This window comes from Protopterus annectens, chromosome 4.part0 (assembly GCF_019279795.1).
Source record: "Protopterus annectens isolate FY-2018-M chromosome 4.part0, PAN1.0, whole genome shotgun sequence".
Taxonomy (NCBI): domain Eukaryota; kingdom Metazoa; phylum Chordata; order Ceratodontiformes; family Protopteridae; genus Protopterus; species Protopterus annectens.
This window is the reverse complement of record NC_056733.1, coordinates 1,088,043,309-1,088,068,935: the sequence shown is the minus strand read 5'-3', so window position 1 is coordinate 1,088,068,935 and position 25,627 is coordinate 1,088,043,309. Positions and strand designations below refer to the sequence as shown.

At 42.7% G+C, this 25,627-nt stretch overlaps 1 protein-coding gene across 3 annotated transcripts in view; it reads right to left on the bottom strand.

Moving 5' to 3' along the window:
- Positions 1-4,711: 4,711 nt before the first annotated feature.
- Positions 4,712-25,627, bottom strand: part of PDLIM3 (PDZ and LIM domain 3) — a 716,648-nt gene continuing 695,732 nt past the window's right edge. For all 3 annotated transcript variants that reach the window (XM_044069031.1, XM_044069033.1, XM_044069032.1), the window contains one exon: positions 4,712-6,382. In XM_044069031.1, coding sequence (XP_043924966.1) covers positions 6,193-6,382 — 190 coding nt within the window. In that variant the 3' untranslated portion in view covers positions 4,712-6,192. The remainder of the gene's footprint in view (positions 6,383-25,627) is intronic.

Here is a 25,627-nt window from a genome sequence, read left to right as displayed (position 1 = left end):
TGTGTGAGGGGGCTTGTTTATGAAGGGAATAGAATAGACTCTGGATATTATTCGAAGCACCCAGCGATCTGTCGTGATGGAATCCCATTGGGCTAGGTGCATCGGAAAACGCCCCCGACTGCCTCCAGAGAGGAGCAGTCAGGCAACCCCTCAGGTTTGCTGTGCGGGTCACTCTGAAAAAGGTTCACGTGACCCGAAGTTCTTTGGCCCCCCCTCTGCCTCTGGGCCAGCGTCCACCTTGCCCCCATCTGCCTCTGGGGGAGCAGGAGTCCTGAGCGTTCCGGGACTGCTGAGTTTTCTTTTGCCCTCGTTGGTTCCTGGAAAAGGACCTTTGAGGGTTAGAGAAGTGGATCCCGACGACTGACAGCGTCTTCCCATCTTTCTCGCTCTGGACAAGCATATCGTGGACAGTCTTCCCGAACAGGGGCGAACCATCAAAGGGTGCGTTAGCAAAGGATGCCTTGAAGGGTTCTGAGAAGTCGCAAAGACAGAGCCAGGCGTGATGCCTTAAGGCGATGCTGGTCCTGCTACCCCTAGCAGCTCCCTCGGTGGCATGAGAGAGTAAAAGCATGGACGTATTGGACACAGACTTGAGAGTGGCCATATGAGCCAAGAAGGTCCATTTATCCTTGGTCGACATGGACTCCGGGGGAGACTCAGCGTACTCTTTCACGAGGTCCCGCTGCAGTCGAATTACGTGGGCCAAGTAATTCAGCGCCCTTATAGTAAAGGTGGCTGAAGCAAAAGTCCGCTTTCCAAGATGGTCCATAGCCCTGGACTTCTTGTCGGGGGGGGGTGGACCGAAGAACTTTCTTGGGCGAGTTCCTTTTTTGTGGCTGCCGCCACCACCATGGCATCAACCGGGGAACCTTTGTTCCAAGAACCTCTATCTGCCAATGGACTCAATATCTTGCCGGACCATTTGGATATAGGCTCCACAGTGTCCGTTTCCTTCCAAGCTCTGGTGGTGATAAGGTCCACCAGAGGGTCGGCAGGGGGACACACCCAAGAGGTAGACGGGCCTGTGTGGAACACCTCCAGGAATACCGACTCGTTAGAGGAAGGTTTTTGGGTGGACCCCCCCCCCCGGCGAAGGATTTCCATAATGTCTCCAAAGGAGATGTATTTGGGGGGGTGATTTGGGGTAACCTTCCCCTTCCTCCAAGTCGGTATCCTCCGTAAGGGACTCGGGGGAGTCCAATTGCCTCCTTTTACACTGGTGTTTGTGAGGGACCTCCTTGGGTGGACTCTCCGGGGAGGGCTCACAAATGGTTTTGTGTTCCTCCAAGGGAACTGTCTGGAGTGCAATAGACACAGGCTGTCCCTGGGGGGACTGGATGATGGAAGACAAACCCAGCTGCGAGGTAGCAGGGATGGACCCCGAGGACAGAGTGAGGGGTCTCGATCCTTCAGAGAGAACCCTCTCCACAACGTTGAATGCCGAGGGAGAACCGGCCTCCCTGAAACTGGTAGTGAGGGTAACCGAGACCCTCAGATCCGACGAAGGGATCGCAGCCGAAATTGGAATGGCCGGACCTGAAGGGACGGTATGCCCCAACCACAGCGGAGCCGATGACACACTCATCCCCTCGGATCCGACACCCAACTCTCAGCTCCGAGAGCTCTGATCCGAAAGCGGATCCGACAGACTCGAGGGCATGGCCGGTGTCAAGGCCGAAGGCACTATTGGCGCCGACCCCCTGACTCCGGGGCTCCTCGGATCCATAGACTCCGATATCCGATGGTGGATCAGAGAAGGAGCTATTGAGGTGAAAAAAGGAGCTGAACTCCCTGCACCAGGAGGGGGGGAGCCAGCTCCGAGTCGATCTAGAGGACGCCACTGACGCCGGCTGGGAGAGCCGACGCAAAGACGACTTCGAGGGTGGTCTAGCCTCCTCCTCTGGCTCCAGAGAAAATTGTGGTGAACGGAGCCGAGGAGAGGATGGCCTGGTAACTTTCACAGGAGACAAAATCACCTTAGCGGGAGGGGCTGTTGGATCCAACTCAGCCTGCCGCTTGCAGCCCTTCTCTCTATCTTTATCTTTTTCTTTCTCTGAATGTCTCTCTGTATCCCTGTGTTTTTCTTTTATTCTCTCTTTCTTGGCCTCTCTCTCTCCCTGTGGTAAGGTGGGAGGGTGAGTCCCGCATAGGGGAGGAGGGCCTGAAGGCTGGACAGCCACAGCCGTGGCTGGTGAGGAAGCAGCGAAAGAGGCAGAAGTTGATTCTGCGGGTAGAAGACCCACCAGAATTAACTTGTTCCTGCGATCCCGCAGGCTAGGGGGTTGAAGGCTGCACAGATCTTGCAGCCAGATGACAAATGGGCCACCCCCAAGCAAACTACACACAGAGTGTGACCATCGGCTGGTGACAGCTTGTGGTCACACTCTGTGCACTTAGAGAAAGTCACTTTCTGACTTTCTGACATATTAGGGAACAAACACATACTCTACGGGCGGGAAGGGGGGCCTACACTAACAAAAAGTTAACAACTTTCAAAGTGCAAAAAAACCCCCCAATAATTATCGTAACGGTAACTGAGAAAGGGATAAACTAATAATTATTACTAAAATTATCAAAAGGGGCACACACAGACCAAAGTTTTCGAAAAAACCCTGACAACTTGCCTGGAGCTCAAAAATCCCGTGCTGGCGAAGCCACGGCAAACGAGATCTAAGGATTGGAAGGAGGTTGCAGTGTAGTATGGGTAGGGGGGAGGAGCTTGGAGCTCGGATCTTTTGCTTGGTATGCTGCCGGCTTGGATCTGTATCAGATCCAAAACCCACAAGTTGCTAATCAAATGAAGTTAACTACTTCAGATCATTGGTTAACAGTAGTTATTACAACAAATACATATTTGAATTGTGAGTAGACCTTTGATATGCTAGATTGTCTGATTTTATACTTTTACAATTTATATAAATGTCTCAATATGTCTGCCTGTAACTGAACTGAGAATAGTAGGTGGAGTCACACTCATCAGTTAACCCATATAAAAAATGCTACTTAACAAAGAGATGCAAACTCATACAGTGGTACTGTCCACATTTACAAAGAACTGCAACTGGATTGCCAGTCATAATTTCAATTTATTATGTGTTCTCAAAATGAGTTTTAAAAAAAATCACCAGAAGCTTTATTCTCAATGTGAATTTCTTCGAATCCATGTCCAAACAAATGAACTGCTTATGACTGGATCCATTTATAATCATCTATATTATTTTTGTTTGAGAACAGCATGACAAGACATTTACCCCAAAAGATAAATGAAATGATCTAGTGTTGAAGGCTTAAAAAAAAAAAAAAAAAAAAAAAAGAGCATGCGTTCCCTGAAATAATTGTAATACTGTACATTACACAGGGGGAAACTACCTAACAAGAAGCAATTATTAAAAAAAACTGAAAATTTGCTTTCAGTACCTATTTTTGATTAGTACCATTTGCTATGCTTTTAGTACTGCTGCCTACCTATACTACTTAAAAGCAAGTGACTGAATCTGGTTGGTTGTCAGGATATATCTTTAGTGTAGTCTGTAGGGGTGTTTGTTTTAAGAGTGAAGATTGTAATTGTGTTTTTGCAACAGCAAGAATTAACATGCAAACAGAGACTATATATTCTAATTCTGACACTATGCTCAGAATATTTCACATCTGAGTTATACTGACTTCAGAATTAGTATATGTAAAGTAACAAAGCTGTAGAGTCCATAGAACCCATATCAGAGGGGTGCAGGTTTGGGGAAGTCCTCTGCAGAAACACTTTAAAGGTGTACTGGTGAGTTTTGGAATTCATTTTTGTCAGTATCAAACTTTAATTCACAAAGTACCAAGACCTTCAATACTGAATCTTGCATTTCTTACAGGGAGCCATCTGTAGCTGGTTGGAAAGTTTTTGAGATGCTTATTGTTTGTGGGCATTTTTCTACACTCACAGATGCAGTACTGTTTGAAACAGCATGGGCGATATGTTCACGTGTTTGTCACACATTTGTGACATTATTATTTAAGCTAACAAAACAATTACATCTTATATTTTTTCTAATAGGGGTTCCCACATGGTAAAAAATAAAGCTCAGGTTTATTTATGCACTTGACCCCAAACACTTAAAGAAATGTTAACACTCAGACACATTAATGTAAACAACTGGTAACTACATAATAGTGCCAAATCTGATACTGATTATCATGTAAAATAAATAAATAAAATGGGTTCCAAACTCTAAATGAAAAGCCCTCAGCAGCTGCTCCATAGTTCACAAAATGGAAGTAAAAGATGACACAAAAGAAATCAAAATGCAGGGCCAAACTGAAAATGTAAAGTGCTGGATCTTCCAAGAGACATCTACAAAACTGCACTCCTGTCTGAAATTCTGTGGAAGTATACAATCACAATAAATAAATAAATAAAATAAAATAAAAAAAACTAAAATTTCACTATTTCATTAAGTAGTAGGATAAAAACTAATAAGTAAGACATGCTGAATAAGACTGGCTGGCAATCAGTTGCTGCCATCCTGGGCAATGACTTAGGTTGAGGTAACTGGTTTAAATAATTTTCTAACATATTATACATAGTTATACAGCTACTAGTAGGAGATGGAGTACGGAAATACACATTATTTTATCATTTTTTCTGACTATAGAAATAAGTATTCCCCAAAACTACTACACTTGATCTTAGCCAAAAGGCTGAGCACAATAAATGCTGCATCAGTCATTTCAAAAGGCAAGCTTTTGTCCATTTTATTATGTACACTAAATAAGTCACAATAATGCATTTTTACTATTTCCAAATTAAAGCACAATATACATTCAACAGTACTGAAGCAATGTGCAGAAATAATAAAATCACATTTTCCTGCAAACCACATTTCAGAACACCATTTTACAACTTTCAAACTTGATGCTTTGTCAATCTTTGCAAAATTCCACTTCTATAGTCAGTTTAAGTAATGAAATTAATCCTGTACCAATATTATACAATGTTACAACATGCCAGATAATTTTAAACTGTTAATTCTGCTCTCGCATAATTTACAGAATGTTGTATATGCTCTGGCTCAAGTAGGAAGCAAATACTGCAGGAAGGTGTTTACTTTTTAGCTACTTTTCTGGTGACACAGCAATTACTACAGGTTGTTGTGACTCCTCACAGCTGTTTTTACTCTGTACAAGTTACCAGACTGAAATTTTGAAAGCCATTTTTGTGAACTGAAAGGTCAAAACACAGCTTAACATTAAAGAAAATGTATTTGAGTTGGCCCTTGCAATGCTAAAAAACTGAGACTTCTGGTTCAATAGTCTGCTTTCTTTAACATTCGTGTAGAATTAAGTATGCTGTAGGAGTACAAATTTCTACTGCCTAGTGGCATGTACCATATAAATGCATTACATATTGCCAATGCAAACACTATTAAATACCAATGATATTCACATTGGTCAGTGGCATATAGTCTAGATGATGTACTTTAAAAATACTGGGGTACAGTTACCTGAAAGTCCTTGAAATATATTCTAAATATTATACCTAAAAAACTGTGGTACCATTAATTTAAATTTTAATAGTACACTGATTGTATAAATAACATGTTTTTTTCCTGCATAGTAAAAACTAAATTTGTCAGATAATATATTTCACTGTTCTGTTAGATTATATAAATCTCGCTTATCAATAGTGTATAGAGTAATACTTAAACACAGCCATCGATATTTATGGTGTGGCATATAAAAATTAACAGCTAGTATGGTGTTTATTCCCTATGCATACTATATATACATATACTTAAGAAAGAATGTGCAAATAGTGGATATTTCTCCAACAAAGCAAGTGCTTGAGCAAATTGTGCTTTTCAATAAGTAAATGCAGTTTCTACTATGCTTTAACGTGTATATTGCTACAAAAGCACAGAAACATACTGATGCATTTTATTTAGTCTCAGTCCCCAGATTTAATCAGTACTGTAAAATGACTGAGTGAAATGTAACATGCATAGCATTTCTGTACCATTAAGTTTGGGGAATGGAGAGTAACATAAATTTGTGTAACAGAAAACAGCCATCTGTAAATTTCAGAAGCAAAAAGCATTAGTAACTACATAACTGCAGAGTCACATGTTGCAGTGTGGCACTTTTGTTCCTAGTGACTCTAGATACTCCTCCTGTCTTTTGTTTTCGTTGCACTGGATTCTCAACAGTTTATGCTTTAGGGTAAATAGTGACTGTTTCACATCCCTCTGGAGGCCTCATACGTGCTCGAGCATGATTTTCACAGTACAGCTGTCCTTCCACAAAGAAGTAGCCCTTTTGCTTGAGATTCATATTGCAGTCAGAACACACAAAGCACTCTGGGTGTCGATATTTGTCACGGGCTTTCACAACAGTGCCTCTGTTGGGAAGAAAAAAAAATAGCTCATCAAACTTTGCAAGTGCCTGGTATGACAGAACATTAAGTTGAGGGTGCAGAGCTTCTACTTTATTACAATACCACAACTATTACCATTTATGGAAAGTATGTGCTTCTTTAAATAATTTATTTTAAATACCTCATACTATTGTATTTCAAAGATGCAGTCGTTTAAGTATGTGTCAGTTTGTCCTCAGTAATAATAGAAGACAGGGGCAATGTGATGCGTTAACAGCAGTATACCCATACTGCAACTGTTGGCCAGTTTCATATCCTGAATTAAGATAGAGAGACTATTGGGAATGCATCACTCTTCAGTTCTGACATTTTAGTGGAAGCAAGCAGAGAAGTCAATAAATAAAAAGGAATGGGGAGAGAAGAAGCTGCAAAGAGACTAGGTTTAAGTAGAGTACGGCTCTTATATATTGAACATCTTTGTTCATAAGTGTTTTACTGCTCACTACGGAGTAAATGACGAAATAAAAAAGTAGTTACCATAGTGTTCCATCTGTGTTGTTGCTCTTCATCCATTCTTGGCCCTTGGGACATGGTTCCCATCCTCGGAACCGGCTCGGTTGTTACACAGATTGCGCCAGCCAAAAATCTCTCAAGCTAAGACTCAACCCACAGTACCCCTCTTTATATTACCTCAGATCGAGTTTGCAGCCACATGGAAAGACAGGAAGAGTTATAAACAAAATTAAAGGAAGCCATGTCCCAGGTGTAACCTAAAAAGATAACCAGGACAAGTGTCCAATCCTCCAGGAAGTCACAGGAGGGTGAGATGTCAAGAATGGATGAAGATCAACAACACAGATGGAATGTTATGGTAAGTACATAACTTCTTTATCTGATGTTGTCAATCTTCATCAGTTCTTGACCCGGGGGACAGAGTCCCCAGCTACTTTAGGTCCTGGGTGGCCTTATGGAAGGATATTCCTGAGAACCATAGAACCAAAGGAGGCTCTTGTCCTGGAGACCAAATCCAATTTGCAATGAGTGATAAGGGTATGTGGAGTAGCCTGTGTTGCTGTTGCACATATTTCATTCATGGAAGCCTTGGAATGGAAAACAGCTGAAGTGGCTATTGATCTGGCAGAATGCACTCTCACGGGTGCTGGTAACTTGAGATTCTTGTTATTGTATATGTACGTAATACAGTCTCTTAGCCATTTCAACAAGGTAACTTTTTGAAACAGATTTTCCTAAGGTTGGGCCAGAAAAGGATACAAAAAATGGTCTGATTTTCGGGATTCTTTAGTTCTGCTAAGGTAGAAATGTAACTGCCTGTGAACATCCAACAAATACAGACAATGTTCACCTTTGTTGGAAAAATTGAAAAAGAAAACTGACAAATCAATGGTTTGATTAATATTGGATTCTGAAAACACCTTTGGAAGGAAGGATGGGTTGCTTCTGAATGAAACTCTATCTTTATGAAAGACCAAGTATGGGGGTTAAAACATAAGGCTTGAATCTCAGATATACATCTTGCAGAGGTAACAGCTATGAGAAAAACAGTCTTCCATGACAAAAAGTTTAAGTGACATGTTGCTGTTGGTTCAAATAGGGAAAACAGTAGAGACTGTACAACAGTGGTCAGATCCCAGGGGATTACAGGGTCCTTAAATGGAGGATTAATCTCAGAGCTCCTTTGAGGAACACTTTACATAATCTATGTGAAATTACAGGAAGATCCTCAAAACCATCATGAAAATTTGAAATGGCTGCTAAGTGGACCTTAATCAATAGCGCCTTAATCAAAAAGCATGATTAAAAATTCTAAAACTTTTTCTACTGGTGTGGAAAAGGGGTTAAGTCTGTTAGCATATGCCCAAGATGAAAATCTCTTCCACTTGCTAAGGTAAAGTTTCCTGGTGGATGACCTATGAGAAGCCAGTAGATTTTTTTGTACTGGGGAAGGTAAACCATTCTGCCTGGTGACTAACGGAATTGGAGGAATCAAGCCATCAGCTTGAGGTTTTGAAGGTTTGGATGCACTAGTCCCTGAGGGTGAGACAGCAGATCTGGAAATAGGTCCAGAATCCATGGACAGTGAATGAGATGAGGCCATAGAAAGGGAAACCAAATTTGTCGAGGCCATTAAGGTGCAATGAGAATCAACTTGCTTTTCAATCTGGCTGCTTTCTTTAGAATGAGGGAAATGGGGGAAATGCATACAGGAGACCTGGGAGCCAATTGAGAAGGAGAGCATCTCTCAGGGACTCCCCGAGAGGGGATCACAGCAAAGTAGCTGCTGCACTTTTTGTTCATGGGTGAAGTGAACAGGTCACAGCAAGGCTAGCCCCACCGGCAAAAAATCTCCTTTGTCACACTGGGATTGAAGGACCATTCGTGAGGCAGAAGTATGCGCCTGCTCAATTTGTCCATTATCATGCTTGAGCTCCCTGGGATGTGTGTTGCTATCAAAAAGCAGTTGGAGGATATCACCCATGCCACATTCTGAGAGCTTCTTGACACAGGGGATAAGATTTGGATCCGCCCTGTTTGTTGCCATACCAGAAAACTGACATGTTGTCTGAATTGCAATTGCTCCTGGGGGAGGATAGATTGAAGGTCTTGCAATGCTAAGAGCACTGCCCTCAACTCCAGAACATTAATATGCAGGCTGGCCTCTATCGGGGACCAAGTGCCTTGGACTGTTCTTCCAAGATAATGACCCCCCCCCAATCTGGGAGGCATCCGTGGTCACTATGGTCTTGGGTTGAGGAAGAATAAAGGGATGGCCTAAAAGAATCCCTTTGGATTCCATCCACCATGATAAGTCCTTCTTGCAGCAGCTGGTGAAAAGAATTGGGTACATCACTGGGTAGGTTAGAATGGACCATTGTGATGCTAGAAGCCACTGTAGTAGCCAAATGTGGATTCTCGCTAGAGGGACCAAGGTAATAGACGCCACCATGGATCCTACGGCTTGGAGGACTAGAAAGGCCTGGACTTTGTCTTTTGAAAGTATGGCTTGTACCTAGGATTTTATCTTCTGTAACCTCTGAAGAGGAAGGGAAGCCATGCAAGAGATAGTGTTTAGACAGGCTCCTATGAATTCTAAATCTTGAGTGTGGCTTAGTTGAGATTTTGATGGATTCACTGTGATGCCCAGACGAGTGATCAGCTGTAGAATGAAGTCTGTTGTTTGAAGCAGTACATGAGTGTTGGGAGCGGTGATGAGCTAGTTGTCTAGATAAGGAAACACCAGAAATTCATACAGTCTCAAGTGAACTGTTACTGCTGCCAGACTTGGTGAACACCCTGAGGGCTCTGATGAAACCAAAGGGCAGTACTCTGAAGTGAAAATGACTGGCTCCCAGCTGAAAGTGGAGAAATCTTCTGGAGCGCTTGTTCATTTTTATGTGGTACTACACATCTTGAAGGTCTATAGTGCACATCCAGTCATTTTCCTCTGTAAAGGGAAGTATAGACTGAACCGTGACCATCCGGAATTTCGCTTGCTGAACGAACTTGTTCAGAAGGCTGAGATCTAGAATTGGTCTCAAGTCCCCTGTCTTTTTTGGCACTAAAAAGAATCTTGAATAATATCCGGATCCTCTCTGGTCTGGTGGGACTTCTTGGATGACTCTTTTATCTAGCAGCTTTTGGATTTCTACAGCTGCTTGTTCCCTCTGATTGGGTGGAACATCAGGGAGTCTTTTTATTGATCTTGGATAAAGGGTGAAGGGAACAGTGTAACCTCTGGTAATAATTCTCAGCACACAAGCATCTGAGGTAATTTGTTGCCAGGCTCTTGAATGCAGAGAAAATCTTCCCCCAACTGCTTCCAGAGGTAAGAAGTCAGACCGCTTTCAGGAGCACTGGTAGAGATTACCGGAAAAAGAATCCCTGGACCTCTTATTCTGCATGCCACCTCTGCCTCAGGGTCAGCATTTTCCATTAGAGCTCTCCCCTCTGCCCAGAGAGGAGCCTCCACCACGTGTGTCCTGAAAAGGCCCTTGGGATTTTCTGAATCACATCTTTCCACTCCTCTGATTCCTAGAGTAAGACCGTTGGGGAACAGGAAAAACATATACCCACTGCAAACAGGGTCTTCCCATCCTTCTCACACCTGGCTAGAGATTCTTTGACTTTGGGGCTGAACAAAGAAGATCTGTCAAAGGGAACATGGATGAAGGAAGACTTGACTGGCTCCGCAAACTCACACAGGTGCATCCAGGCGTGTCGTCTAATAGCTACGCCTGAACCAGCTGATCTGATCGCCTCTTCAGCTGCATGTGCAATGAGCCTCATGGACGAGTTGGAAATCAACTCCAAGGTCGCTATCTGGGAGGCCACCTTATCTTGGATCCCTAAGATACAGCTCCGGCTAGGGTGTCTGACAGCTCCTTGATCAGATCCCTCTGGAGTGTAGTAAAATGTGCCATAAAGTTCAAAGACCTTAAAGTGAAGGTCGATGATGTGTACACCCGCTTTCCAAATTTGTCCATCAACCTAGACTCTCGGTTAGGGGGATAAACAGAGGAATTTTCCTTGGCTAGTTCCTTTTTGGTGGCTGCCACCGCCACCACATCATCCACTGCTAACCCTTTTACCCAGTGTTGGTGGTCCTCAGGAGCTGATAATATCTTGTCCAGTCTTCCGGGATAAGTTCTATGGAATCGGAAGCCTTCCAAGCCTGTTGAGCGATCAGTTTGATGAGATTGTCAGTGGGCAGGGGTCACCCAAGAAGTAGGTGGTTGAGTACCAATGACTTGCAAGTACACTCACTACTCAGAGGTAGGGTCTTTGGGCTTCCAGTTAGCCCTATGTTTAAGAATTTCCAAGATGTCTCCAAATTAGATATCTTCTTAGGGTGACCAGGGGGAACCCTCCCCTTCATAGAAGTCTGTGTCTTCTGTGACAGATTCCTCAGGGGAATCTAAGTGTTTCCTCTTACACTTTTTCCTCTGAGGAGGCTCTTCAGTGGCAATCTCTGAGGAGGACTCAGAAGAAGGGGTGTCCTTTGCAGGGGGATCTTGCAGCCTCAGTGCTCGCTGTCCAGACATGGAAGTTGGTGGAAGCTCTGGGTAAGAAGGGGTCAGGGAATGAAACTCCGACCCAGAAGGGGCCACTTGAGAAGTTGTAGAGGTCAGTGCTCTCTCCATAGCCTTTAAGGCAGGCCCTCCCAAGGAGGGATGGCAGCCCGTAACCGAGAGAGACAAACTCTGAACCAAGGTCACACCTTGAGAAGCCCACCTCCGAAGCAGGAGCCATAGAAGGGTCCCCAGTCGCTGAAGTTCCAAGAGGTAAGGGTGACTCTGAATGAAAAACAGGAGCCAACCCCAAACCTTTGGACCCGATGATGGACCTACAACCTCGGGAGTCCACCGGTTCCGAAGGAACCAAGGGAATCAGAGCCAACCTCGGAACTGAAGATGGAAAGGCTATCAGCACCACAGCGACTGGGACCTGAGGAGTTGGAGCCGGGTGCTATAAGGCCTCTGATGAGGTTAGAGGAGGAGGAATGGATGGAGTCCTGGGAGAGTATACCCCAACTCCAGCTGGGACCAGGGTCTGGGAGGAGGCAGAAAGATCCCTAGCCACTAGGAGCTGATCAAGAACCTCACTACATCTACTTCAGTGAGACTTCTGGATGAGCAGACAGACAACCCTTAGGGGGATTCTGGCCTTTCCATAAATGGACTGGGAAGCTGACCAAGGAAAGGGTCAATGGAAGGCGAGTACCTTCTCCTGGGTGTATAAAGAAGTTCCACTTTCGGCACCGAAGCAGGGGTAGAGCCTGCTGTGGTGCAGAAGGAGAGGTCGGCACTAACTGTGAAGTTAAAGTATTCGGTGCCAACATTGTAGCTGAGGGCGCCGAGGTAATGGACAGTGCAGAGGTAGTCTGCTCCGAGAGCATCGGAACCTTAGTTTTGATTCCAAGGAAGCCCCTACGGAAGAAGATATATTTTTTTTGTCACAGGTGCCATCGGTGCTGATGGAGATGTCGGCACAGAATGACTAGCCTTAGAACCAGAGGCCATAGGAACCGTGTTGGCCTTGGATAAGGCTTCTTCAAAAGGAGTCTTAATAAGTCCCTTCAATATTAATTTATTTCTATGCTCTACCAAAGCTTGATTACTAAAGACTTGGCAGATGGAGCATTCCTGGTTCAGATGAGAAGGACCTAAACAGTAAATGCAGGCGGAGTGCCCAGCAGTCCTGAGACTGCTTAAAATCAGTAGTGCCCTTAAGACCTATCTGTCATATTGACAACGAAGACGGAAGGTCAACAGGCAGAACTCTAGCGACACACACACACACACACACACACACACACACACACACACACACACACACACACACACACACACACACACACACACACACAAGACTACCGGTAGAAAAACTACCTAAAAATTGGGGAAAAAAGGAGAAATGTTACCAACTATGGTAAAAAGCTATCTAACAGTAGAGAAGAGAGGGAAAGGAAACTACCAACAATGTTAGAGAAGGGATACCAAAAGCTACAGAGAAAAAAATGCACTCACTTGTAAAAGGTGGGTAGAGAGAACAGTTTGAAAGGAATTAAGAGATGGACAGAAAAATATAGAGGTTAGCTAATAAAGTCTATAAGACTTACTTAGCTGCGAGAGAAGGAATGGCTGATGCATCTTGCGACAAGAGCAGCAAATGAGATCTGAGGTAATATAGAGAGTGGTATTTTGGCTGGTATGAGCTGTGTAACAGCCGAGTTGGTTCTAAGGATCGGAACTGTGTCCCAAATGTCAAGAATTGATGAAGGTTGACATCATCAGATCTTGTGTTACAGATGAATGGATGAATAAACATAGAAAGTCTTATACCATGGATCCACTCTGCTTCCTTCATTGGTCTTCAAAGATAGGGTTAAATTTTATGTTAAATGAAAAAGTGGGTAGTATGAAATTTTATGTTAAATGAAGAAGTGGGTACTATGAAAAAGGAACTGTCTGCTACCACGGTCTGCCTTGAGAAAACTATAATTTGAAACAATCTCAAGCTCATATATCCAGATTTATTCTAAAATTCAGTATTCTACTCTGTTTCATATTAATTCAGTATCTTTCATAGGATATGATTAATGTCTATGCTTGGTGACAAGGGTATCTATAAACTGTGCTTGAGTAAGTATTAAAAAGCACATTTGACAAATATAGCACAAATTATCTAAATTATTCACAAACCAAAATACATACTTTTCACTTTACTTTTTAGTAGAAAACATTAGCATTTAATACTGTACAAGTGATTTTCCTGGTCTACTGTTCTAGGAAGTGGAATGCAAAGCCATTTAGAACAAAGATTATTGTTACAGGACAAGTGTAAGTACACGAGCAGGCTTCTGAAAATTGAAAATGTTCCAATGTTAAGGTTCTTTGGTATATTTAGTGTTACGGAAACATCAGCAAAACTCATAAAAAGCTGGAGGAACTTTGGAGAAGTAGAGCTGAAACCAAAAGAAAATCATCTACTTGAAATTATTATTACAGTAAGTCAATATTAAAGCAGAGAAGGTTTATAGGTAGGTACTAAGCTATCTGCCCGAAGGCATTTATAAGCCTAGCCGGAATGTGTTGGCTTTCGCCACCCCCTTAGATTAGTTCCCTGTGCCTCTGTCCAGCAGAGCCATTGAAGTGATCCCTGGGGTAAACTTTCAGTTTCCCATCCACTCGTCAAGGTTTCTCTTGAAGAGGGTTAGCGAGGAGCTCTGCCTAATGTAGATTGGAATCTTGTTCCAGAGCATGGGAAGTCTCTGGGACAGGAATCTATCCCTCCAGCGCGTCCTATTTATTGTTGTGGTGAGGTTTAGATCCCTGGAGCTTGTGGCTCGAGGGGATATGGTTTTCTTTAGGTGGAGCATATCCATCAATTCTGGGTTGGACATGGCCTTGTATGTCAGGTAGAGATCACCTCTGAGTAGGCGGTATTTAACCAAGTACAGCTGGAGTTTCTTCAGTCGAGCTGCATCGGGCATCTGCTTGAGGCCAGTGATCCTCTTGGTGAGGTACTTCTGTGGTCTTTCCAGTTGTTGCAGGTGTCTTGTAAGGTACATCCCAAATGGGGCATTGTACTCTATGATGGGTCTGTTGAGTGATGCGTAGAGGGGCCCAATGACCTCTTTCGATCTGGATGCAAACCCTTTTGTGATTAGGTGGGCCACATAGAAGGATTTTCTAACCACTTTGGTAGATGATAGAAGGACATGTAAAAGAGACTGTCTAGCTAAACATGAATTTTACCAAGATATGTGCATTACCTTTGGAGAAAAAAGATTTCTTACTTTGCATGACTGCAATTTATATATATAGGCAACTTCTGCAGTATTGCCATGCACAAAAGTTCAGTCTGGTTGTAGTCTTTCATCAGTAGATTAGTTTTTATTACTATCATCACAGTCACACTAAGTCATGCCCCAATATGCAAGAACGTACTACTCATATGCGTACATGTATGTCTCGCACTATGTCCAGTATGCTATCAGAGATTACCATGATATATTTAAATTGTAACAGATCCCAGGGGTAGACACATATTCCCATTTTCTTGAATGTTGCACAGTAATGCACACCAGATAGTCCTTAGCTCAGAAATGACTGGGACTGCTGTTTAATCTGACAGCACCAAACAGTACACTGAAGTAAAGCAGCTTATCATTTCACAGTATGTATTCCCAAGTTGCTATGTGTAACTACTTAGCAAGGCTTACTATATATAAACAGGCTGCTTGACTTTGTTCCAGTGTCATCCACCATCAAGACTGACTTGATACTCATAAAGAATTCACAGTCAGTTGTCATGAGCAAACTTGGGTTCATTGTGGGAGTATAGTAATAAGTGATCTAGTGCTTTGTGAGCTCCCCTTGGTGGGAGCTCACTAATATCAGAGTGTGGGTTTGGGGTAAGGTAGAGTTAGTTAGCAGGTTCACCCGAAGGGGACTCTGTTACTATTAGAGATTTTCCTATCATGCACTGGAGATGTTGGTGGGTTTGTTTTTTGTTTCAGTATGTTGCTCAGCACTATTGCCAGCAGAAGAGGATCATGGCTGCACTGTGAAGTAAAGCACCTCTGTGGTGTCCATCATTGTTGTCTCATGAGTTATGCTGTTGCGAATCGCCGTAGTACTGCAGTGGACGTTGCTTCTTGAATGACATACAGTTGAAGGTGGGTTAACTTGTGTAGGGGATTGGTTGTTATAGCACCTGCTCTACACAATGGAACACGATCATGCAACATGTCTTTTGCAATTTTGCTTCATTGTGTAATTACTTTTTTGCATATAAAAGGGCCTTGCTTGCTGATCTATGAATACATAGCACTGTGTAATAGCATACAGGATCTAGGAATTGAGCACAAATTTAAAAAATGAGTTAATTCAAAATTGTATTCTGCTGAAAAAGAGAATTCTAAAAAGAAAGTTTACTGTTTTGCTTCCGATATACACTCTGATAATTTATCATTAACAGTTTCTTTAGACATAATTGTTCAAAGTGAGTTTATAAAACTCATTATTTATTCTGATGACTATAGCAACACACTGCTGGCTGAAGAAGGCAGAGACATCTTCATGCATTCCCAAACTAAGCACCTAATGTGACATATACTACTTCAATCTATGTTGTTTGTGGAGCTCGTCTCCCTCAGTACTCTGTGAAAATGGACACCTGACAAGTACTGGCTTCCCTAGATAATGAGGTGCAATAAATTTACAAGTTTGTTAAAACAAATAACAGAGAAAGAGACATGGAAGGATAGACTGACAGATAATAGACAGACAAGTTACACCTCAAACTGTTATATTTAGCTGATGGGACACTTACTTTTTTTTGACAACTCATGGCTTTCATACAATGGCTTTGAACACTTATGTTCAACTAAGGGGTCTTTGACAAAATGTTATGTCACACAACTTAAGTAAAATAATGTGTGAGGTATCCCTAGACTTTCTTGTGCTCTAGTGAAACAGTGCTTGGATGTCATAACTGGAAGGTATCCTGGGTGATTTGCTTAACATGAAATTCAGAGTTCAATGTAAAGCTTTGTGTCACTTTTCTCTGAGTTTGTGCAATCTTACATATATATCTATATCTATATATATATATATCTATATATATATATATATATATATATATATATATATATATATATATATATATATATATATATATATATATATATATCTATATATATATATATATATATATATATATATATATATATATATATATATATATATATATATATATATAGGTCTACTTCAGAATGTCGACCGTTCAGAATGCCAACTTTCATATGGCTGACACCATATGATCGACATTCCGAAAGACTGACATCCTGAAATAGCACCATTTACCTACCTGTAAACACAGTAAAACTGTGTTATGCAGGTGGGCAAGCCCCCCTGCACCTCCCCACATGGGGGGCTGCGCCCCCTACATCCCCTGCAACTTTAATATTCTCACTCCGAGATCACACTACAGTGCAGGAAAGGAGAATCTCATTTGTCGGCCTTTCAAACATTCTCTCATATGGCGTCGGCCATATGAGTTTCGAACATTTGAAAGTTCGAACAAACGAAGGGCTTCCATACATATATATATATATATATATATATATATATATATATATATATATATATATATATATATATGGGTCTACTTCAGTAGACTGCTTACTTACCCGACACCCAGTTACTCAAGACGAGAAGACCAACACCTTCAGAACGACATCCGGAAGACCAATGTTTCAAGTGAGGTAAGTAATCGCTTGGCCATCCCGATTAAAGTAACTAAACTAAGCAAAACTAAACCCACCACACCCCCCTATGCGGGTGTCTTTGCCCCCCACACCCCCTAATTAAATATGCCAACTCTGAGAACGCATTACCATGGGGGTAAGGGTCAAAGTTCAACAGGATGGCCAAGAGGTTACTTACTTCACATGAAACGTCAGTCTTACAGATGTCGGTCTTCTGAAGGGGTTGGTCTTCTCGTCTCGGGCAACTGGTTGTCAGGTAAGCAAGCGGTCGGTCTACTGAAGTAGACCCATATATATATATATATATATATATATATATATATATATATATATATATATATATATATATATATCTACACACACACACACACACACACACACACACACACACACACACACACACACACACACATAAGTGTGTATGTTTGGTTCCCCTTCAAAACATCTAATTCTCCTAACATCGAAACTCAAAACACTGAGACCATAACACTGAAACCCCAAAACACTGACAACTCATAACATCGAAAACTCAGAACACTGAAACTTTGCATAACATTGAAAACTACAAAGCACATGTAAATAACATCCCCTCCCCCTATAACAACACCAGGCTAACAAACACACTTTTTACTACATTTCTGCAGGGGGGAAGCCCTCCTGCACCCCCCCCCCGTAAATTAAATATACCAACTCTGAGATTGCACTACAGTGGAAAAAAGTCAATTTCCTAACCCCACTGTATCATAATCACCATACAGAATATACACATAATGTCTAAATCACTTACCTGTATGGCCTAAAAACATGTACAGATTGGCAAAATAAACACTATATAAATAATATAAATTCCTACACTATATAAATAATAACTATATAAATAAAAACTACAACATCTTATAGTGATCCCACAAGATTAACAGATTAAACTGTAACGTTTACATGTTTGATGATACACTACTCGATGTTATACATTTTCTGTGTCATGAAATTCGATGTTATGACTTTTGAGTGTTTTGGGGTTTTGATGTTATGAGAATAGATGTTTTGAAGAGGAACCATATGTGTGTATGTATGGATTGTGGGTGCCGGGGCTTACCCCCATATTGTCAGAGGTATAGGGGGCATGCCGCATTGCAAAAAATTTTTTGCCAAAGGAGATCTGAACAGTAGGAGCCAAAGCTACTTCACCAGGAAAAACCCTGAACTCCATACAGCTTGGATCTGATGCTCACTCCAGCATTAAACTATCTGCTGCCCAAGTTCTGAGGGGAAGGGATGGCTCTGAAACCCTGGAAGTTGAAACTGTTCCCCCACATCTGGCGCTGAAGCTTTTGGCCCTGCAGTCCTTCTGGCTCCAATGAGGTTATTACCGCTCTATACTCCTCCCTCCTTAGACCAATAATAGAGTATAACGCCCCATTTTGAATGCACCTGAAAGGCCACAGAAATACCTCACAAAGAGAATCCATGGCCTCCAGCACCTGTCTTACATGGACAGGCTCAAATCTCTATCACTCTACTCGGTATCATACAGATTGCTCACAGGTGATCTGTGTCTCACCTACAAGGCAATCTCAGATCCTGCCCTACTAGAGATGCTTCATATCCATAAGTCTAACTCCTCTTGCATTACCCACTCAAAAGGCCTGAAACTAATATGCAACATCAACAAAACCTGCTGGAGAGACAGAGTTGTCTCCCAGAGGCTGCCCTGTCTCTGGAATAGACTTCCCATACACGTCAAACAGAGTTCCTCGCTGATCCTCTACAAGCGCAGCCTTGATGAGTGGATGGGAAACCACAAATTTTTCCCAGGGGTTCCACCTGTGTCCCTCATTGACAGGGGGGACAGGTGCTGACTGAGGTTTCTTTTTGGGGATAAACTCTTTGCTAGGTTTGTAATGGCCCCACGGCCATTAGCCTAGTAACCTCCTATGATTCTATGACCCTCTATCAGAGCTGTACAGATCAGAGATGCCACTGGAGTATAAGATACCCAGATCATCAGGTCCGGGAAGAACAAACTCTGGGAAATGCTCAGATTCTTAACTCCCAAGTCAGATAACATTTCACACTGAACTGATCGAAGGAAGGACACTGAGGAAACTCGGAGCTATAATATATAACATTAAGTATCCTGTTTTTTGTTTATTTTGTTCTTTATTTCTTTGTTATTTATAGCACTTTGTGTGCTTTGTATTTTTCTAGCTAGTTTCAGTGTGTGTGAGGTATTAACTGGAAATTGTCCACTTTTATTAAGCATCTGTTGGGTTGTTTATTTCTGATAACTTGTTGTTAAACTCTTTTTTCTAGAGGCTCCTTTAGCTGTTTAAAACTTTCATTTAAAGGCTCACTGCTGCTTTTCAGCTGTGAGATACATTTCAGCAGTTGTTCTAAGTAGTGGGGATATTTGTAGCATTTCCATATTCAGGCTTGTATTTGGGCCTAGTGTTTGTGGAGGCTGTGTGTCTGAGCACATATTCAGGGACATCTTGGTTTAGCCAAAGCCATCAGGCATTTCAGTGAGAGAGAATTGTTTGAGGTCATTGGCTGACTGAGGTCACCTGGACTACAGCTTAGACTAAGCACCTCATTGGTTCTTTTGAGATTTCTTTCTTAAAAGCTGTCTCAGGTTTCAACTTTCTGTTACCTAAGAAATTCAGTTGTGAGTGTTCTGCCATTTCACACTGAACTGATCGAAGGAAGGACACTGAGGAAACTCGGAGCTATAATATATAACATTAAGTATCCTGTTTTTGTTTATTTTGTTCTTTATTTCTTTGTTATTTATAGCACTTTGTGTACTGTGTATTTTTCTAGCTAGTTTCACTGTGTGTGAGGTATTAACTGGAAATTGTCCACTTTTATTAAGCATCTGTTGGGATGTTTATTTCTGATAACTTGTTGTTAAACTTTTTTTTTTCTAGAGGCTCCTTTAGCTGTTTAAAACTTTCATTTAAAGGCTCACTGCTGCTTTTCAACTGTGAGATACATTTCTGCAGTTTGTTTCCCACCTTCCCTCCCTGTTGTTATAGCGTTTTTATAGTTGGTGGCTTTGCAGTTGCCCGCCCCTAGTGTAAATTTGATCTGGGACCCTCCTCCCAGTCTAGTGTCATTATCTCATTCTACCCAGTACAGGGAGAACATTTGAGAAGGACAATCAGCTTAGTTTCTGCTACTCCTTTCTCTCTTTCCACAAAAAAAAAAAAAAAAATGTATCTGCTTTTACTGTATTTGTGTTTCTTCCTACTTTATTTTGCTTTTGCGTCATCTTAAAAGTACTCAATTGAATTTATTACTGCTTGGTGTAACTCATTCTAAGCCTTCTAGTTTAAGCACTTGGGCTTCAGACCAGTTGTTTTACACTAGGAAGGTTTGTGGTCTGCACTGTAGTGGCAGAACAGGTAGCTTACATCCTTCTAAGTTGGGAACTGCTGATTGAGGGCTCAGTGTCTGTTATTATAAAAGTGTATTAATTCTGGTTTAAGCACTTGGGCTTCAGGCCAGTTATTTTACATTAAGAGGGTTTGTGGTCTGCACTCTTGTGGGAGGAGAGGCTGGACTCTGCCCTTCTGAGCTGGGAATTTCTGGTTAAAGGCTTATAGTGCCTGCATATTTGAACTGCTTCTTACTGAAATTGGTACACCTTGTTTGCTGTAGCATAGACTAGATCCAGGCCTGCTGAATCTAGCTTTGTTTGTATAACTTGAGCACTAATCCAGGCATTCTTTAAAGTATTCAATTGTATTTATTACTGCTTGGTAGTAACTTGATTAAAGTGTAGCTATCATTCTAAGTCTTTTGGATTAAGCACTTGGGCTTCAAACCAGTTGTTTTACATTAGGAAGGTTTGTGGCCTGCACTGTGGTGGCAGGACAGGTAGCTTACATCCTTCTAAGTTGGGAACTGCTGATTGAGGGCTCAGTGTCTGTTATTCTAAAAGTGTATTAGTTCTGGTTTAAGCACTTGGGCTTCAGGCCAGTTATTTTACATTAAGAGGGTTCGTGGTCTGCACTCTTGTGGGAGGAGAGGCTGGACTCTGCCCTTCTGAGCTGGGAATTTCTGGTTAAAGGCTTATAGTGCCTGCATATTTGAACTGCTTCTTACTGTAATTGGTACACCTTGTTTGCTGTAGCATAGACTAGATCCAGGCCTGCTGAATCTAGCTTTTTTGTATGCTTGTTGTTTGTTTGCTTGTTATTTCCCTGAAAAGCTAATTCCACCTAAAACGCATCTTTTCAGCGCTTCTGTGGATCCCTAGTGATATCTGCATTGCTTACTGTACTTATTTCCTTGTTTCACTTGAAAGAAAGTTACTGTTTGTCGTTTTTGCATTTAAGTTACATGTAACACATTGCATTTCAGTTACCTGGCACTTGCTCACTAAAGCAATTATATAAGTCAGCACTAAAAAAATTAAAAGCACTACACCCTCACAAACTCCCCTTGAGTACCTTGTTCTCCATTGGCCCTTTTTTTCAATTATAAAGGAATTCCCAATACTATTCTAGCATGTCCAAAGGTCAATTGTCAATCTCCTCTCCGGTCCAGCTGGTGAATCTGGGAATCTTGAGGCAATGTTACAACTGCCTCATGTACACAGACAACCCTCTCCTCCTCCCAACAAATTCCAACACGTGAGAGATGCAACCATATAGCCAAACTGAAGGCTAAGCTCTCTCAACTCAGTACTGGTGTAACCAGTCAGGAGGAGAAGGAAACCACACTCACTACAATTCCTGTCTCACATAGACCTACCACGGCAGCAAACCAAACACATAAACACACAAAAACATACTCGGAGGCTCTAAATAAAAATCTGCCTAAGCAGCAGAGACCTCCAAAACAGACACCCAAGCAACCGCTACCCCAAATCAAAACACGTGCAACACATAGCTCACAAAGCCAGTGTGCCGAACAGTCACAGCCCTTAAGGCTAAACAACACACCTGATACACTTGTAATAGGTGACTCTATCGACAGGCACACTGACGTCCCGCTCACCAGGCTGAACAAGGAGAAGGTCACGGTGAGCTGCCTGTCGGGCGCTAGGATCCACCACATAACACAAGCACTCAGGTCACTCCAAGGCAAGTACAAATATGACTCAGTCATTGTCCATGCTGGTGTGAATGACCTGAGACGTACCTCCCTGGACTACATGAAAAGAGACATACAGGAGCTCTCTGAGCATGTAGCCCAGGTCGGTATGACCCTGACCTTGAGTAGCATCTTACCCTCACCAAGAATGTTGCCACAATATGAAGACAAGATGATCAATTTCAACAATTGGCTTAAGTATTGGTGTCATTCAAGGGGGATCCAATGCCTGTCAGCCTGGGATGACATGCTCGACAAGCCACGATGCTTCGCTAGGGACGGCTTACACCTGTCACCCCTGGACTTTCGAATATTGGCAAAGGTTCTTGCTACCCCCATAGTGCCTTTTTTAGGCAAGGCTCAAAAGACAAACCCACCTCCATAGGTATCACAAGGGATAAGAAACTAAGAGTAATGCTACTCAATGCCAGAAGTCTAAACCTCAAGATGCACGCACTCGAAACTCTCCTTAGCATGGAGAACATAGATATCTGTGCAGTAACAGAAACCTGGTTCAAGGCTCCCGAGAGCACCCCAGCACTACCAGGTTATACCTCATACCATACTTTTCGGCCCCAAAACTTGGACTGAACCACAAAAGGAGGGGGAGTATCAATATTCGTCAAAGATACCCACACCTCCAGGTTGGTGGCACAGCACGAAGCATCAGAGACTATCCATGTGCAACTAACAGTGGGTAAAACTGCCTTCCAGTTTATAGCCTGCTACAGACCACCCTCCCAAACCCAGGAATCCCACTCGGCCTTCCTGAGAACACTGGAAAATACGAAGGTCTCTCCAAACACCATTATATTGGGCGACTTCAACTACCCAAACATAGATTGGGAGCATTACTCTAGCTCCAACACCCTAGCCCAAAGGTTCTTAGAATTTATAAACTCAAATGCTATGGAACAACTTGTTGCCACTCCCAGAAGAGGGGAAAACATACTGGACCTGATCATCACCAACATAGGGACTTTATGCTCCAGACCAGGTGTATCCCTCACTGGTAAGATCAGACCATAAACTAATCTCACTGGATATTCACATCCCGACCCCACCCCCTGCCCAGAAAACCACAGTGAAAAACTTCTCTAAAGCAAATTTCACACTCCTCAAAACCGAGGTGGAATCCTTCAAAGCCCCCAGTCCTGTGGGAAATATGGCCCAGACCGCAGAATCCTTTATAAATGCATTCTATGAACACCTTCAGGAATGCATGGATCATGCAATCCCAAATAAAACCAAGACCCAATCCTCCAAAGGCAGACGTCCTGTCTGGTGGACCCCAGCCATAAACAAACTATACAATAGAAGGAGGAAGCTACTACATGATAGAGCAAAATCCCAAAAAGGGAAGGCATCTCTGATCAGTATTAGCAAAAAACTACGGGCACTCATAAAATCGTCTAAGGCCAGCTTCGAGACACAAATTGCACAGGACACTAAGGATAATCACAAGGCTTTCTTTAGTTATGTAAGTAACCTGGGTGGGAATTCCCAGATATGCTCAGAATTAGTCCAAAATGACAAAAAATACACCGAACCCACAGACATTGCCAACATGCTAGCTGACAGGTTCAGCGCAAACTTCCCCCCTCACCACCAAAAGGGCAAATATCTATCCCAGCAGAGTGCTGGCCCCCTGACATCTCAGATGCTCAGGTAAGAGCAGCCCTCTCCAAAGCAAAAAACACACCATCAATGGGACCAGACAGTGTCCCGGGCTGCGTCCTACACGAACTCCAAGAAGAGCTAAACCCAAACATAAAACTACTGTTCAATCTCAGCCTTACTACAGGATATGTACCCAAAGAGTGGCGTACAGCAACAGTGGTCCCTCTCCACAAAGGTGGTGCTTCAACGGATCCTGGAAACTATCGCCCCATAAGCCTGACTAGCTTGGTCTGCAAAGCTATGGAAAGGATCATCATGGACCTCATAAATAAAGATATTGGGGACCTACAGACACTGGATCCTACCTAGTTCGGCTTTGTTAAGGGCAGATCCTGCCTCTTAAACCTGGTTGACTTCTTTGAAACAGTCACCAAGGCCATTGACGAGGGGAAGGTGGTCCACACAGCCTACCTGGACCTCGCAAAGCCTTCGATACAATACCCCACTCGGGCATTATAGATAAGCTCACCAGCTTAAATATAAACCCCTATGTCACTAGATGGGTTTCAAACTGGCTCAAGGACAGAACCCACATGGTTAGAATTGCTGGAGCCATGTCAGACTCCAAACCAGTTACAAGTGGCGTCCCACAAGGCTCAGTCCTGGGACCTCTCTTGTTCGGTATATATTTCTCGGAGGTACAGGCCAACACGGAAGGACTGTGGCTGACCAAGTTCGCAGATGACTGCAAACTGGGCGCCATAATCGACTCTGCAGCCAACACAAGCATCCTCCAAAAGGGCCTCATAGAAACAGACAACTGGTGCCAGAGCCATGGCCTCAAGCTAAACTCCAAAAAGTGTATAGTCATCCCCTTTGGCAAAAGCAAAGTGCCCACAAATTACCACATAGGTGGTAATCCATTAAGTACAGAAGAAAAATTAGGGACCTGGGGACCCAAGTTGATAGCAATCTCTCATTTGACAACCACATGGCCAAAGTGGTTAGAAAAACATTTTATATAGCCCACCTAATCATGAAGAGATTCACATCTAGATCAGGGGAGGTCATTGTGCCTCTTTACTCATCCCTCATCAGGCCCATAATTGAGTACAATGCCCCTTTTGGGATGTACCTAAACAGACACCTGCAGCAACTGGAAAGACCCCAAAAGTACCTCACCAAGAGGATCAAAGGGCTCAAACAGATGCCATATGCTGCCCGGTTAAAGAAACTCCAGCTCTACTCAGTGGCATACCGCCTGCTCAGAGGCGATCTGTGCCTGACGTATAAAGCCATGTCCAACCCGGAATTAATGGACATGCTGCACCTCAGAAAATCCAAATCCCATTGAGCCACGCGCTCGAGAGACTTGAACCTCAACACTGAAATAAATAGGACATGCTGGAGGGACAGATTCATAAGCCAGAGGCTCCCTTCACTCTGGAATAAAATCCCAGTCCAGGTTAGGCAGAGTCAATCTTGATGAGTGGATGGGAGATCATAGGTTTGCCCCGGGTATATCACTTCTGTGTCACTATTAGACAGAGGCACAGTATACTAACCTCGAAAAAGGGCATAGGAAAATTAATTTAAAATGGGTGGCGAAAGCCAAACACACTCTGGCTGGGCTTATAAATGCCCTAGGGCAGATAGCCTAGTATGAACCTATGAACCTATGAAGATAAATGGATTGTGGTAGGAACTACTACTGGATGAGTGGTGGATGGAACAAGGAGGACCCCCAAATGAATCTG